The sequence below is a fragment of the Cynocephalus volans genome, chromosome 10, assembly GCF_027409185.1.
Source record: "Cynocephalus volans isolate mCynVol1 chromosome 10, mCynVol1.pri, whole genome shotgun sequence".
In the NCBI taxonomy this organism is placed as follows: domain Eukaryota; kingdom Metazoa; phylum Chordata; class Mammalia; order Dermoptera; family Cynocephalidae; genus Cynocephalus; species Cynocephalus volans.
The window spans coordinates 113947114-113963912 of record NC_084469.1 but is presented as its reverse complement, the minus strand read 5'-3'; the positions used below and the strand labels follow the sequence as shown (position 1 = coordinate 113963912).

The 16799-nt window shown below is 50.8% G+C and overlaps 1 protein-coding gene across 1 annotated transcript in view; it reads right to left on the bottom strand.

Moving 5' to 3' along the window:
- Positions 1-11021: 11021 nt before the first annotated feature.
- Positions 11022-16799, bottom strand: part of CA5A (carbonic anhydrase 5A) — a 38638-nt gene continuing 32860 nt past the window's right edge. The window contains exons 6-7 of the mRNA XM_063110092.1: positions 13754-13909; positions 11022-11180 (exon numbers count right to left, since the gene is read on the bottom strand). Of these exons, the coding sequence (XP_062966162.1) occupies positions 11022-11180; positions 13754-13909 (315 nt within the window). The remainder of the gene's footprint in view (positions 11181-13753; positions 13910-16799) is intronic.

Genomic DNA, 16799 nt, shown 5'->3' with positions numbered 1-16799 from the left:
AAAGGCACTGGGGCAGCCTGCACCGCCCATTCATACAATATTCCCGTGATGTTCTCCTTTGGCTGAACACCTGTCTGTGCCTTCAGAGCCACAGCTGGTTCTCTGCCCAACCCCATGGGGGCCACATGCCTCTGAGATTAGTGGGAAGCAAAGCTGGGAGCCACAGAAAGAGCCCCCCAGTGTCTCAGCTCCTGGCTGGAGGGAGGAGTAAGAAGAGGTGTGGTCGAGACTTTATTATAGCGGAGCGGAGCTTCTCAAGCCAGCGGTGTCCACGCTAGGATCATGCAGAGGCTGATGTCCGTTTGCAGGTCATCAGACGCAGTGGCTCCTGCCCCTCAGACTGTCCACCTCTGGGCCACATTGCACCTTGTTGGTGAAGGATGGGAGGAAAGACATGGCTGAGAGGGGTCAGCCAGCTCTCGGTGACCAGCCCCGGCCAGTAGGAAGGAAGCTGAAAAGTGGAGTGGGTGGGTCCTGGGATCGTCCATCCCATCACCTCCAGCCTGAGTGGAGGACGGTCTTGTACACCTCTGTCCCCCATGCCCATGTGGCTGGAGGGCCACTTAGAAGAAAACCTCAGAACCTGCTCCTGTACACAGTGTCCTACAGCTGTGCACTTTTGGGGGGACATTACACATATCACCCCAAAGCAGATCGACCTGCTGGTCTCCAGCCCCGTGAGGCCCACAGGACTGACCTGCCATGTGCACCTTCCTGTGTGCTGTTGGTTGATTGAATTGTGTCCCCCAAATTTCATATATTAGAAGCTTAATCCTCACTATAACTGTTGAGGGTGAGAAATCCTGTTATGGCAATTAAACCTGGGGCCTTGGAGAGGTGATTAGATTGTAGGAACGTTCGTTCTGTAATGAATGGATTAACAATGGTGGTCAGGGGTGTGGTTCTGAGGACTTTAAAGAGAGCAGATGAGAGGCTAGTCTCTCTCTGATCTGCCATTTTCTGCCATGTGAAACCCCTGGGTCACTGTCACTACCGTCAAGATCCTTACCAGATGTTTTCCCTGGACTTTGGACTTCCCAGCCCCCGAAACTGTAAGCAATGAATTTCATTTTCTTTATAAATTACTCAGGTACTTGGTTCTAAGTAACGGAAATGGACTAATACGCTCCATGCTCAGTGTGAGTGCCCATGCAGCGGCCCAGTACATTTCATTTTTCTTATATTGTAGAAATGAGTGGGGAATGCCTAGAGGAAAAGCCTAAGACCATGATCAGAAGTGTAGCTCTCAAAACTTAAAATGGCCAAAACGAAGTTAAGATGCAAAGAAAGCAGCTGCTTAGGCTTGGCCAGGATTCTCCGTCCTCTGCCCCCACCTTCTCCACCAGCAGCCCCCCCGGTCAGCTTTGGTCCACTTCAGTTCAAACCCCTGGACTCCTCACTTTCTCTGGAGGCCCCCAGACAATTGGGCTGGAAATTACCATGAACATGTCTCCAGAATCTAGCATGTCTCAACCTCGGAGTGAAGCCCCCATCTTTACCGTGGCCTCAACCCCCCACCAGATCCAGCCCCTCTCGTCTCTCTGCCCTGGTCTCCTGACACTTCATCCTGGTCATACTGGTGTCTCTGCTGCTCCTTGAACTTTCCAGAACCATCCCCCAGCTCACCCTCTTCTAGTCTTTGCTCAGATGTCAGCTTCTCAGAGACCCCCCCCAACACACACATGCCTCTCTCAACAGCCCGCTGTCCCTTGGTCTCAGCTTCCTCCTGGCCTTTCCCGTGGTGCTGTCACCTCTAGTGCTTTCTATGCTTGCCGATCACACTTGCAGTCCCTTTGCCAGGGCTGGGGCTAGGTTTATCTTGTTGTCCAGCTCACTGATGTTTCCCGATTGCCTTCCACGCTGACCGGCACATGCTGGGAGGAGGTGCTCGGCAAATCGTTGTTGGACATGAAGTTGGAGTGAAGTTGCGTGTTTAATTATGAACAATAAGAAAAGGCCAGGATACGTCCTGTGCGTATGTATGAAGAGCTTGTTTTTGCGGAGGGGAAGCTCCACCTGCACGGACGTCTGGCGTTTGGCTTCTGCATCTTTACATGTTAGGTGCTCAAGGCCCGCTCTGAATTTCCAGAATCCGGTAAAAAGAATCCGCAGATTTCACTTTGCTTAAAAATAACTCCCTTAGTTCAGAAACGTTTCAGTGCTGCTAAAAAAGCTTCCGGAGCTGATACAGGAAATTCTGACAAAGGGAATAATCTTGACACTGAAAAAATTTACAGCCGTCATCTTCATTGCTGCAGTTGATGACTGTGTCGTAAGCTAGGTGGAAACAGATCTTTCTGTCCTGTTTGATGCACATTTTAACATTTCCAGAGACACGGGAGCCAGGTACACCCACTGCTGGGCCTCAACACTGTACACCCAACCTGTGTGTCATCGCGTGTTTGAATGAGTTGAATCTCACATGAACTTCCTTCCAGTCTGCCCCAGATCGCAAGCACATGTCACTCAGCCCGCACCCCAGGCAAAGCCGTGCGAGGCATGGTGTGCCTGTGTTTGGAAGCAGCAGCTGAATTCTGTGGAATCTGGAGAGACCTGCGCTCTTTACAGCTACATCCTCAGAGCTGCTCACATGGGCCTCCTTGCCCTACATCTCAGCTTTGGGCACAGTGGCCCAGGGCAGATGTGACACAACCAGGTCAGGAAGGGACTCAGGGCTGCATAGGTAAATTTGGTAGCTTAGAGTTCAGTCCCTTATTTAGGGAGCTGGCAGGTTAGCTCAGATGGTGAGAGCATGGTGCTGATAACACGGAGGTCCAGGGTTTCACCCCCGTACCGGCCAGCCACAAAAAAATAAAGAAATCCTTTATGTAGAACGTTGGGTGGATATTGTTCACCGCCCCACACAATGTCTTCCACCACGTGAGCTCATAAACACCACGCTGCTGCGGGCCTGGCCCACATTGGCTCCCTCCCTCTCTCACTCTTGACATCTCAAGTATGCAAGTCAGTAGATCCCCTGATGTGGGGTAGTTTGTTGGTTTTGGTGGCTGGCCAGTGCAAGGATCCGAACCCTTGATCTTGGTGTCATCAGCACCACTCTCTCCCAAGTGAGCTGACTGGCCAGCCCAGCTTTCTCGTATTTGTACACAGAAGCACCTCATACCCTGCCGTTCGTCATCCGCTCACCAAACGTTTAACGAGGCTAGAAATATGCCTGGCTTTGCAAGAATAAAATGTCCTTGAGGACACCGCAACCTATGGGTAACCTGTGAGCACATACCTGAGATCATGTGAGCGTCTGAAGAGCAGACGCCAATGGATGTGCCGAGCCCAGAGGGGAGAGCCCTGCCACCCAGGAGGGTGCCAAGGAAGGTGTCTTGGGACAGGAGGCCCAGGCGGGCCCCAGCTGAGCAGGAGGCTTGGAGGTGAGAGCCCACCCGCCGACTGTGGGAGGCGAGTGGTCCCCGAGCCTGCAATGGAGCAGGATACCTGGGAGAAGCAAGCGGGTGAGGCTGTCACCCTCAGGCCTACCTTCCAGAGGGGGGAAAAAGCACCGGCACAGACAACAGCAGGCCAGAGGACACAGGAGACCTGTGGGCTGGCTGGGTGTCCGGGGAGGAGGTTGAGGACGCAAAGGCATGACCCATGTGGACAAGCGTGGAACAGCAGTCTGTGCCGAGAGCTCCACGTGCCTGCAGGCCCCGACGTGGAAGGGAGCTGGGCTCCTGATCTCACGGGAAGAAGCTGGGGCTTAGTCCTGAGAGTAATGGGGAGCCCTGGGTTTGGACAGGGAAGCAAAATGGCCAAGTTTGTGTGTCTAAAAAAAGTCTCTCCACTGTTATGAGAAGAATAGATTTGGCAGGAATGGAAGAGAGCCTGGAAAGGACATGGCTAAATAAGGAGGCTGGCGACGTTGTCCAGGCTGCAGCAGAGGAGATGGAACAGTGGGTGGGTTTGGAACATGCAGTGTATTCAGGGTGCCACTAACAGGAATAATGGGTAACGGGGACCGGTGGGGGGGCCTCCCCAAGTCCAGCTCTGGTGCTAGGTAGATCGATGGTGGAGACATTTGCTGATTTGGGATTGATGGACACCGAGTTGGAGACACAGCCGTGAGCACAACAGCCCACCTTTCAGCAGGAGGGACGAGTCCTAAAGAATGAGGCACTGGACACCATGGCCACCAGAGAGCTTAAGGGGGCTTCCTTGAGGAGCAGACCTCAGGCTGAGAGGAGAAGGTGGAGCAGGCCCTAGGCAGGTGACACAGAGTGGGCAGCAGAGGGGATGCCTGGGCCACCAGGAGCAGCTGTGTGAGCCCCGGCATGGGAAAGGGCCAATGTCCCAGCTGGCACAGAATAGGCAGAGGGGAGGGGGTGGGGGCAGTGGGCAGGGGCTGCTGTATAAGAACTGTGGATTTTGTCCCAAGGAGCACAGTGGGGGGGATTTAGTCAGGCCCATGGTTCTCAGGTCAATCACTGGGAACGTGCTGGGGAAGGGGAGGAAGAAGGGACGGGAGTTTGCTGTGAACAGACAGCTCTGCTCTCATGTTTGTATTTTCACAAATGAGAAATGACATGAAAGCAAAGAGAGGAGCCTTGGATCATCAAAGCTTGGCCAGAAATTCTACAACACAATCGCGGGTCACCACCCATCCCAGTGACAGCCCCGTCCCACAAATCTGCAGGCCTGGCCACCCTCGTTTGGCCACTGGTCAGGGCGGGGAGTGAAGTCTGCTTTGTTTGTTTTTTGTACTGTCGCTTTGAGGGCTGAAGTCAATGTCTTCTCCTCTCGGCTTGTTGTGGTTTCATAGCAGAGTGTCCCAGCTCAGTCTTTTTCCTGGCATTATCTCTAGGTCTCAGTGCTAACGTTGGTATTTTTAAAAACTGACAAAACAGAATACCTTTCAGGAGAGAAACATGTTTGTGTGCTCGGAGGACAGTCCCTGTATCAACATAAAAAATGGAGATGGCAAATCCATCCCAGCTCCTCTCACTGTGCTTGTAGGATGTGGCACTGCAGGGTGGCCCGTGGAACCAAAGCCCGGGGTGCTGCTGTCCTTCCTGCCTCCGAGGGCCTGCAAGGTCCCTCTGGATTCTTGGCCTTTCTCCGTCCCTGAGTCCCTGTGGAAATGGATGGCCCCTGGAGAATTGCAGTGTGGCTGCTCTCGGCTCCCACCCCAAGCTCCAAATCCAGAGACCTCACCCTCCAATGACCACCATTCCTTCCATGTCGGAGCAGAGTGTGATGCTCGTGATGCTGCAGAAGCCTGAGCAGGGGCCTTTCTCTGGATGCCATGTCTGTCACAGCACAGCTGCAGGTTATTGCAGAATAAGCTTTCTTGCTGAGGAAGTCCAGGTCTTTGTCTCTTTGCTTTACTAATTGCACACATCAGAGGTGCAAGAGTGAAACACTGCCAAGCCTGAGGCTCAGAGGGTCACCGACAAGTTCCTACACTTCTCAAACGAGGCTCAGTTTCCCCATTAGAAACTTCTATGACGATTTCATAGAACGTCCATAGAACTTGTTACAACAACTAAATGTGCTCTCTTCCCAGCTGCACAACCCAGTCACTTGGGGAGCTTTTTAAAACCCGTTTCTCCAATCACAATCACACACCACAATCTTTGGGGGTGAGGGCTAGGCCCCCTGTGATTCTGACCAGCAGCGGGGTTGAGAATTGCTGAATACGCATGAAAACACCCAACTGGGTACCTGGCCCAGGAGCGCAATGTGAGTGGTGTGGACCTTGCTGGTCTTGGCACACCCTGTCTTTGGTAAACCCCTCTTACTCAGTAGATCATAAGTGAGGGGGCACCCACTGAGAAGTGGAACAGAAACGTATCCATTTCCAATCTCTTTGCTTTTTCAGCATTGACGAGTGTACTTCCAAAAGTTCGTGGAAAAATGGAATTAAAAGATAATACAAATTCTTCCATGAACTTACTTTTTCTTTGGTGGCTGGCATAGGGATCTGCACCCTCAATCTTAGCATTACCAACACTGTGCTCTAACCAGCTGAGCTAACCAGCCAGCCCTTTCATGCACTCGTATTTTGACTCCTTCAAGCCAATCTTCTCTCACCCAGCATCACCACCTAACATAATCTCCTTTTAAGAGCCAAAACACTGTTTATTTTCATCACTTTAGTTGGGGATGCATTTTCCTGTTGTGCCTCAGTGAGCAGAGTACACTTTCCTGGTGACACTGGTTTCCAGGTGGGTGGGCATTTCATGATGCCCTTGGCAGATAAGGAAGGGATGAGGCCCGGCTCTGTTGGACCATTGGAGATGTCTCCGACTCATCCTTCCACCCAGCATTCTCCAGTCCCCACACCCCAGTTGGTGCATCCTGACATTTCCCACCTCCCGCCGCTTCACTAATTCACAGAAGCACGAGTTGACATCCCACGTGGCTCTGCATCCTGTCTTTAGAGGCTCAGAAACCTCAGCTCTCCAGTGGGCAGCAGATGTTTTCTTTAAGTTGAAGTGTAAAATGTAGGTAGTAAAGTGTGTAAAATGCATGGACAGTGTGTGTTCATCTCAATAGTTTTTCACATATGTGCAAACCCATGCAACTAACGCCCAACTCAAGACAGAGCCATATCACCCTACACAGGGCCGCTGGCCACATGTGGCCGCTTAAATCTTAACTCATTAAAATTAAGCACAACTCAAATTCAGTTACTCAGTCACGCTGACCACATTTCAAGTGTTCAAGGGCCCCATGTGCCTGGGGGCTGCTGTGAACAGTACAGCTCTAGAACATTCCATCGACACAGGAAGTGCTATTGGACAATGCTACTCTAGAACATTTACAACACTCCCCACACCCCTGAGAGACTCCCTTCCCAGGTGAGCCCCTCTCCAACCCACCCCAGAAGAGACCAACCCCAGGGTAGTCATGGCTGCTTGGCTGAAGTTGCCAGAGTCCAGCTTTGCACATTCAGTGTGGGGAGCTGAATACTAGCCCAGGATGTCCACATCCCCATCCCTGGAACCCGTGAGTGTGTTACATGACCTGGAAAAGGGACTCTGCAGGTGTGATTACGTTGCAGGTGTGATTACGTTAAAGATCCTGAGACGGGGTGAGTTTCTGGATTATCCAGGTGGGACCATTGTAATCAGAAGGGTCTTCATAAGATGAGGCAGGAAGGTCAGAGTCAGAGAGAGATCAGAAGCTCCTAAGCTGCTGACCTTGAAGGTAGAAGAAGGGCCATGAGCCAAGGGAGCACGTGCCTCTGGAAGCTGGAAAGGAAAAGGAAGAGGAAGGTCCTTTGGAGCCTCCAGAAGGAGCCAGCCCCCTGCCAACACCTTGATTTTAGCTCAGTGAGAGATTTGAGACTTCCTGACCTCCAGAAGTGTAGATAAATGTGTTCTTAGAAACCCAAAAGTTCATGGTCATTTGTTAGAGCAGCCACAGGTACCCATCCATACGGACTCAGCCCTTCACTAGAGACTCAAGAGTGGTCACATTTTCCCAAATAACAAGAAATACACTGCGGTCCAAACTAAGCTTAAAAACAGCTCCTTCCCTCCTGCAGCAATGAGAGCCGTCCACCCATCCAGGGATCTGCAGCCAACTGCAGCCATCAGACTTCTCAGCGTCACTGCTGCACCCAAACTGCCTGGGAAGCAAGAATGGCCCCAAGGCCTCTGTGTGCCGACATTCACGTCGACGCGCTGCACCTGGACAGGCCACGGTCCTGCGGTGGAAGCTGCCTGCAGACCCGCTTTCAGGAAGAAGTGCGTATCAGGAGGTTTAGCGCTGCTTTAGGTGTAGGATCTGCCAAACTCGGATAGCCCAAAGCCGGGCTGTAAGTTGTTGATACCATAGGAAGTTCTGTGATTGAAAAAAAATGTAAACCTCTGCCCACATAAACCACATTCGTAACATAGGTTCTCTTCTTTGATTTTAGATGTTATATGTGGACATAAATGTCTACTTCCTCCTTACCTTTCCAAAACGGAACGGAGTTTATCACGGTGCCTTGGAGGCAGACTAGCGTTTGCTTATTTTACTGTGTTAAAGTGAAGCTAAGGTAATGTCAAAAGGTAACATGATTCGGTTGCTTGTAAAACTGTGTCTCTACTAGAGGGAAAATTTTCAATGCTATGAAAATAAAAATACCATATTGATTAGGATTTTTTTTTTCCTATTACAAGCAAGTAATAGGAAAACAAACACAAACAAACAAAAAAAACCCAAACTGGCTTAGGTGAAAGGGGACTTATTGGCTCATGTCATTGATCAAGGTCAGCAACAAGTAAACTTGATCCCAAACCCAGATGATGGGCCCAAGCCCGGTTCTTCTTGGTTGTTGTCTGGAGGTGAGACTGGCAGGGGCAGAGGTAGGAGAGCCAGTTAGAAGGCCTGGGTGGGAGGAAGATGCTGGCTGGAACCAAGAAGATGGTGGTGGAGGTGGTGACCTTCGCAGGTGCCCAGGTGTGGCTTTACTGTCAGAGTTTTCCAGACTGACTGCTTGTGCTCCTGCCGCCATTCGTGTTCACTCTGGTAGGTGTGCAGTGGCTCCTCACTGTGGTCTTGATTTGCATTTCTTAATGATTAACAGCGTTGAGCATTTTTCTATAGACTCATTGGCTATCTGAGTATCCTGTTTCATGCAATACCTATTGGAGTCATTCACCTATTTTTCTATTGGATTGTCTGTTATTCTCTAATTGACTTTAGGAATTCTTCATATATTCCAGTTATGAGTCCTTTGTCAGTATCACAGATATCTTCTCCCACTCTGGGCTTGCTTTTTACCCTCTCAGTGATGACTTTTCATGAATAGAAGTGCTGAATTGCAATGGGGTCTGATGTGTCTACCTTTCCTTCCGTGTTTAGTGCTCTTAGTGTCCAGTTTAAGAAATGTTTCCCCAGAAAGTATTTTCCTATGCTATTTTCTTAAAGCTTTGTTGTTTTACACTTCTCGTTTAGAGATATAGTCTATTATGAATTGATGTTTGTGTATGGTGTGAGGGAGGGGTGTGAGGTATGGTGAGGAATAGGATTCATTTCTTCCCATATGAATATCCAATTAATCTGAGACCATTAACTGGGCATACTGTCCTTTCCCTAAAGACCTGCCATTGTTCATAAGTCAGGGGCCACGGATGTGTGGATACTCTGGATCTCTTCTGTCTCATTGGTTTGTTTGTCCTTCCCTGACAAATTGGTTTCTGTCACTTTAGAAGTAGGTCTTGACATCTCATTGTGTATGTCTTCTGATTTTGTTCTGCCAGATTATTTTTGGTTCTTTTGCATTTCCATGCAAATCTAGAATCAGGCTGTTAATTTTCACACACACAGAAAACCTGATGAGATTTTTATTGGGATTACATCTAATCTATAGATCACTTTGGGAGAAGATTTATACCTTCATAATATCAAGGATGCCAATCTACAAACATGGAACAGCTTCCAATATTTAAATCTCCTCTAATTTTCCTTAACAACGTTTTGTAGCTTTCACTGTAGAAATCTTACATATCTTTTGTTAGATTTATGCTTATAATTTTGATGTTCTGATGCTCCTATTAATGATATATTCCTAAATTTTTCATTTTCCATTTCTTCCTTGTATATAGAAATACAATTAACCTCCTGTATCTGGTAATCTTGCTAATTTTACCTGTTTGTTCCAGTAATTTGTCTGTAGATGTCTGGGTTTTTTTACATACATAATCATGTAATTTTGTTGTCATTATTTACATTTATCAGATGCCTACTATATGCCAGGCACTGTGCTGGACAGCCCTGGGGACAGATCTGGTGGCTGCCCCTTGAGGCTTGAACCAACTGCAGGAGGGAAGTGTGAATAGTGGGGGCTAGGAGAGAACATGGCAGGGCACTTAGCCCCGTCAGAGAAGGCTGAGTTAGCTACGCAGGAGGACGCTAGAGGTAGGCATTTTGCAGGGGAGCTCACTGCAGAAGTCCGTGGCACAAAAATCAACACACCATCCAGAAACTGAAAGAAAGTGTGGTGGGGAGAGGCAATATGCTGCACTAAAAACATCTCCCCCTTCCCTAGCTGCCTGTGCAGATGGCGCTGGCTGGAGCTTCCAGGGGAGGCTTTTAAGGGGCTGAGTCAGCCAGCAGGATTCTGGCCTTTCCTTTGTGCGGTGGGGCCGAGCTAGGAACCAGAGTTCAAGGGCATGGCAACAGAGGGGAATTTCAGCAAGGATGTTGAGTGTTGGTTTCCGTGTCTCAGCACTGCCCTGGAGGCACCTTCGAGACCCTCTCATCTCACACGCCACCCCTTCCCAACACCAGGGGTCTCACAGTTAGAGATTGTCGTCAGCAGAATAATGGTCCCCAAAGATGTCCATGCCCTACTCCTCAGAACTTGTGAATAGGTGACCTCATGTGGCAAGCCCTGGGGGACTTTGCAGGTGGGATTAGTTAAGTATCTTGCAATGTGGCAATTACCCTGGGTTATCCAGGTGGGTCCCACATAATCACAAGGGTGCTTACAAGGGGGAGGCAGGAGCTGGAAGAGGCAGGAAGGATCCACCCCTGTAGCCTCCCAAGGAACCAGCCCTGCCAACACCTTGATTCCCGACTTCTGGCCTCCTGCCTGTGAGATAAGACATTTCTGTTGTTTTATGCCACCACATTTGTGGAAAGTTGCTACAGCAGCCCCAGGACACTGATACACCAAGAAATTTGGAACTGGGAAAGAAGGACGTTGGTTCCTGTCTGTGCTGCCTGGGAACTCTGGAGTGGCCACAGGTGTGGAGAAACAGAGAATACCACGTGGAGAGAGGACAGTGGCACCAAGTGGGCCGAGAGTGACAGCCTTGGTTAGTGGTGGCTTGTGTGGCCCCCTGAGGCTGCCACGCACCTGTCTTGGGTCCCACAAGATACTCCTGTGTCCCAATATTATGTTCCCTTTCAGACTCGAGTTTCTCTGACGTGATTTCTTCCACTTACAACTGAAAAGTACATTGACTAAAACAATGGTCTCTTTCTCTCTCTTTAATTTCAGAAGTCACATGTGATCAGAAGTAAAACTTGGGAAATAATCTTCCTCTTTTCAAAGTCAGTTCTACCTATTACTATGGATAGTTGATGCTGGGGTCTTGTGCCCCCTCAGTGGCCTGGAAGGACGAACGGACCTCCCGGTTCATCAGGGGTTGCAGGGGACGGTAGTTGTTCACCATCGTCCATCTTTCCTCACCAGGTGCTGAGAACAGGAGGCTGCGGAACGCTGACAGCTGGAATAGAGAGCAGCAGATGGTCCTGCTGCAGGGACCGAGCAGCCCAGCTCCCGGGGGCCCTCATGCTGGTGCGGTCCCCTCCCACACTGAATCCCTGTGAGACCAATAGAATATGGTGGAAGTGATGGTGTGTGATGCTCAAGGCAGCTTTCCCCTTGGTCTTTAGCGCCACTTGCCCAGGGGGAGGCCGGTCACCATGTTGTGAGGGTGCTCAAGCCACCCCATGCAGAGGCCACGTGGAGAGGAACTGAGGCCCCAGCCAACAGCCAGCACCTGCTCCACAGTCACTGACTGGGCCAACTTTGGGAATGAGTCCTCCTGCCCCAGTCACACTTTCAGACAACTGCAGCCCCAGCTGACATCTGACTACAACTCCATGACAGATGTTAAGCCCAGCCAGCCCAATTCCCTCCCCGCAGAAACTTTGAGAGATAACAAATGATTGTTGCTTTTGTAAGCCACTGGGTTTTGGAGCCATTTGTTACATAGCAATAGATAACTAATACATATAATATAAATCCCAAAGTAACATGGGGATTCACTTTTCATTCAAAGAACTAAGACAATTTTTTACAGATCATCTCATGTGCTCTCAGAACAGGCTAGGAACTCTGTGAGGACAACTCACATGCTTAGTTACGTTTAGACCTGCAGGGAGGACAAAGCGCCCTGGAGCTGTGCAGTGTGGGTGTGCGGTCTCCCCGCCCAGCCATGTGCTCACTCGCTCTGCACAGGCTGCTGACTCTCTCAGAAAGGCAACTTTCTCCCGACTCACATGACCTCCAGCTCCCCTGGCCAGGAAAGGGGCTTCTGCTGTGCATTTTTGTGTATTCCTTGCCACCCTCTCTTACAACTGTTGGCTTATATTTCTATTTTCCCACCAGACGGCAGTGCACTGAGACGAATGTCTCATTTCTGCCCACCCCTCCCACCCTGTCCTGGTACAGCACCTGACACAGAATGGGTACTTGTCACACACATGGTTGAATGACAAGGGATCTTGGTGACAAGGGGTCACTTTTCAACCAAGTCCTTCCTTGTGTCTGTAACAATCTGGTTTGGGGGCAAATAACCCACATCCCACGTCTCAAAGTGAGCTTTTCAAAGCGAATGACGTCATCTGTGACTTTTAAATAAGGGAACATTTTCACAGAATCATGAGACTGGAAGGCCGTCTAGAGCTTATCTGAGCCTCAGAGAGAGCACATGTGAACCACAGCATACAGCTGTGGCTGGTGAGAAATGTCTGCCCGGGCAGGGATGGGCACGTGGCTGCGTGCTCACTGCACACCCCGAAACTCTAAACCCCAGAGACAGACCTTCTGCATTCTTCAGATTTCCAGAGACCACATACCTGCACTTTTAAAAAAGTATATAAGTATTATCTATTCATTTTAGAAAATGTTTGGAATAATTAGATAAGAAAAAGGAGGAAAATAAAAACCAATGCAGACCCATGGCCCTGGGAGAACTGCAATTCACTTCAAGTGTGTGTCCACATGACATGCCAGGGTGCTGCTCGAGACGTGTACACTTGCCTCCTCCCGCCCCTGACTCTGGCCTCGCCGAGGGACGCACCTGGGCTGGTGGGATGTGAGCGCTCCAACGTGAGCAGGGTCTGAGTGTGCTGTGCAGCTGGCTTGTCTGTGGCATTTCTGTCGTTGACCATGAGAACCTGCCCTGGGCAGCCTCTGGTCGCAGCGCGTGAGAGACACCGGCCCCAGCCCAGCCCCAGCCCAGCCCTCTGTGAAGCTGAGCCATCTAGAGCCCAAGAGCCCCCAGGAGCAATGAATGCGCATGTGAGCCATTGCATTCCAGGGTAGCTGTCATGCAGTGTCATCATTGCAATGGCTGATCAACACCACCCATCTGCATTTTTCTCCAGGCAAACATAGCCCCAGAGTCTCTTTTCACAGCGTGTCAGAAAATCCTCTACCGTCCACATTTCTTACTGCTCTGTCATCCAAGGACACAGAACAAACTCTAAATTCTCTTCTCCCTCCACACTCCTACTCTAGCAGCCTTCCAACTGCGTTTATGACATCCCTTTCTCGGTTAACGTATTCACCTACAAATACCTACTAAGGTCCCTTTATGGGTGAGGACCACATGCCAGTTGCCACGTCACTTCTGTGCTTTTACAGCAACTTCACCCCGACGTGGCTGGGGAGTAGGTGCTGACCTAGGTGGACCCCGCGTGCGCGGGGTGTTTTCCACGCCTGCTCACTGGAGCACTGAGCACGGGACACTGCTACGACATCGCTGTTTCCCCGTGTCAGGCCCGCCCTCCCTCACCCCTCCTCCTCCTTTCTTTGTCTCTGTCCCTCTCTCCTTCTCTCTCTCTCTCTCACTAATATCTCCACGTCAAAAGTAGAGCTGTGATAATCAGAACCTTTTTTCAATCTCAACGAGCTCCTATTTCAATTGGAAAATTCTTTTTGTGCAGGAACATCCAAAATGCACTAGAGAATAAAATTCCGTGATGCTGTTTCACAGTATCTTAGTGGAACTGTCCAACTAGAGGACTTTCGCTCCTGTAGTCCTCTTACGCCTGTCCAGGCACAGCTCACCTGGTCCTGAGCCACTTCGATGGGCTGCTTCTGGATGACCCAGGTGACCGACTCACTCAGCGGAGGGGTGGTGAGGGAGCCGGCGTAGGTCCAGTAATCCCGGCAGGTGGGCAGCAGACAGGAGGGGTCGAAGGGGCCCATGGCCACCCGTGCACCCTGCGAGACCAAGAACCACAGCTGTGTCAGCTCTCGAGTGACACTGAGCAGATCCAGGAAGAAGCGGAAGCAGTGCTCTGTCCTTTCTCCGCGCGTGGGGCCTCATGGCGCACGGAAGGAAGCACATCCCCTGAGATAAAGGCCCTGGGGCCCTGGCAGACACATTTGGAAGCAGTAATGAGAAAATGTGACCCTTCTCTATGGAGGAAAGATGCCACCAAATGCTACATTTTAACTTTTAAAGTCATTCATTTGTGTATACTTGGCTGGGAAAATATTACACATTTTTTACTGTGATAAACTATACATAACACAAAGTTTACCATCCTGACCATTTTTAAGTTCAGGGGCATTAAGCGCACCCATATTGTAGTACAGCCACCACCACCAGCCAGCTCCAGAGATTTCTCATCTCCCCAAACTGAAACTGTCCCCATTAAACAGCAAACCCGTCGGCCCCTGCCCGGCCCCTGCCCTCCTGCTCCCGCCTCTGTTGGGTGGAGGCATCTGACTGCTGTGGTCCCACGCGAGTGGGGCCATGCAGTGTTCTCCCGTGATGGCTCACCTCACTTGGCACAATGAACCATATTTCACTAGCTTCTCCCATGTGGTGGCATGTGTCAGAATTTCCTTCTTTTTAAGGCTGAATGACATTCCACCGTGCAGATGGACCACGTTGTGTTCCCTGATCGCGTCCACCCTTCAGCTATTACAAATAATGCTGCTGTGAACACGGGTGCACAATATACCTCCTCAGGACCCTGCTTTCAGTTCTTTGGGGTACACGCTCAGAAGTGGAGTTGCTAAATCATATGGTAATTTGATTTTTAATTTTAAAGGAACCATCACAACGTTTTCCACAGCAGCTGTACCAGATAATCTAACACTTTTAACACAGCTGATCGCTCTCTCTCAAGCAGCCCCGACATAGGACCGTGGTGCCGCACGCACGCAGGAGGACTCCCTGGGCTGTCACTGCAGGATTCTCCTTCTCACGGGAATAGGTGGGACCAATGCCCGGCCTTGTTCTTGACCGTCATGTGCCAAGCTCTCTGTCTCCTTCCAAGACATGCTCACATCAGCACGTCCCCTGCTTGGGGGCCCTTTGTTCAAAGTCCATACGTTGCCTGCTTTCTGTGTTTTATAAAGCACAGGGAGAAGCCTGCTTCTGGGTTTCACTGGGATGCTGCCGCCATCCAGCCGTCCAGCTGTCCAGCCGTCCAGCTGTCCAGCCGTCCAGCCATCCAGCCATCCATTCACAACTGTTTGTGAATGCTGTGGTGAACCTGACCCTGCCTTGGCACCGGAGATGCAGAGGAAACGAGGCAGACAGAACCACCTGCCTTCGTGGAGCCGGTGGACAGCACGCAAAATAAATGAGCAAAGCACCCGTGGCACCCCCTCCATGAGGAGGACAGTGGGGAGTGGGGTGAAGAATTGAGCGAGGCGGCTGGGGTTTGAAAAGCGTGGCCCCGAAGGCCTCACTGAGATGCTGGCATTTGAGGACAGACACAGAGGAGGAGGAGAAAGTGTTGTGGTGTCACCACAGCCGTGCACCTGAGACAGGTGCGGCCAGATGAGTACGAGGAACAGTGAGAGGCGATGTGGCTGGAATAAGTAAAGGGGACACCTCTGCTTCTCCCTGGGACTTGGGACCCTTTAAAAAATCCACCTCAGCAGAGGCAGAAACAGCAGCCTGGCTGCTCCCCGGACACTGCCCAGCACAGCGCCCGCGTGTGTGCAGAGGAAGCGAGACCGTCTTGAACACCATGTGTCCACGCAAACCCACAGCCCCCAGCAGGCTCTGCCAGAGAGGAGAGGACCCCTCAGGTTGGCAGGCCCCAGGACAGTGGCCTCCCCTGTCACCTTTGTAAAGCAAGTGAGTCTGAAAGACCGAGAGGCCGGGCCTGGCAGTGCCGCCAAAACTGAGCATTGGCTCTGAACCCGTCCCCATGTGCCACTGTGGGGGAGGTTCCAGCACAAAGTGACTCCATGTCCCCAAGGAAGGTGGCCTCCCTGCTCACCTAAATCACCTTTACCTGGCCGACAGACAACCCAGGCGTGTGTCCAACCTGCTGACGTTCACCCATCAAAAATGGGGAGACGTTAGTCGAGCGACCAGCAGGAAGGTAGTGGGTGGACTCACCCAGATATGCGCACTTCCCTCAGTGTGCCAGCTGCTCGGGTCATTACTGACCACCTGGCTAAGCGGTGAACACAGCATTCTGAGACAGAACGCACAGACCACACGATTCACCCACTCAAGCTGCACGGTTCCATGGCTCTGCATGTTTCCCAGCCATGTGGCCATCGCCATAGCCTCTTTCAGAACATTTCGTCACTGCAAAGAGAAACCCATTAGGCTCTCTAAGATTCACTCCCTAACCCCCCCACCCCCCCCTCCACACACAGGCTCTCACTCTCTGCTCTTCATCTCTGTGGGTTTCCTATCCTAGACTTTCACATGAACTGAGTCACACAAGACTTGGACTTTTGTGACAGGCTGTTTCTGCTCTGCGTGTTTTCAAGGTTTGTCTGTGCTGGGGTATGTTTGTTCCTTGCTCCTTTTTCACCGCTGAGTAATATTCCACGGCATGATCTAGTCAGTTTTTGACAGGAACAGTTGCACACACACTTGAGACCATGTGGGACAGCGTGTAGAGAGGACAAGCAGTGTGCAGTAAAACAGGAGTCCCCTCCTGCCCACCCACCTACAGATGCCAGTGTGCCAGCACCTTCTGCGGCTACTACTTTAAATTTTCTGAAGAACCTTTGAGAAGTATTTCTACCTTGTTGATGAAGGAAGTAAGACAGATACCAATGACTTGCCCAAAGCCACGTCATCAGACTGGCAGAGCCCAGATGCCATGGAGCTCTGGCCCATTCGGAG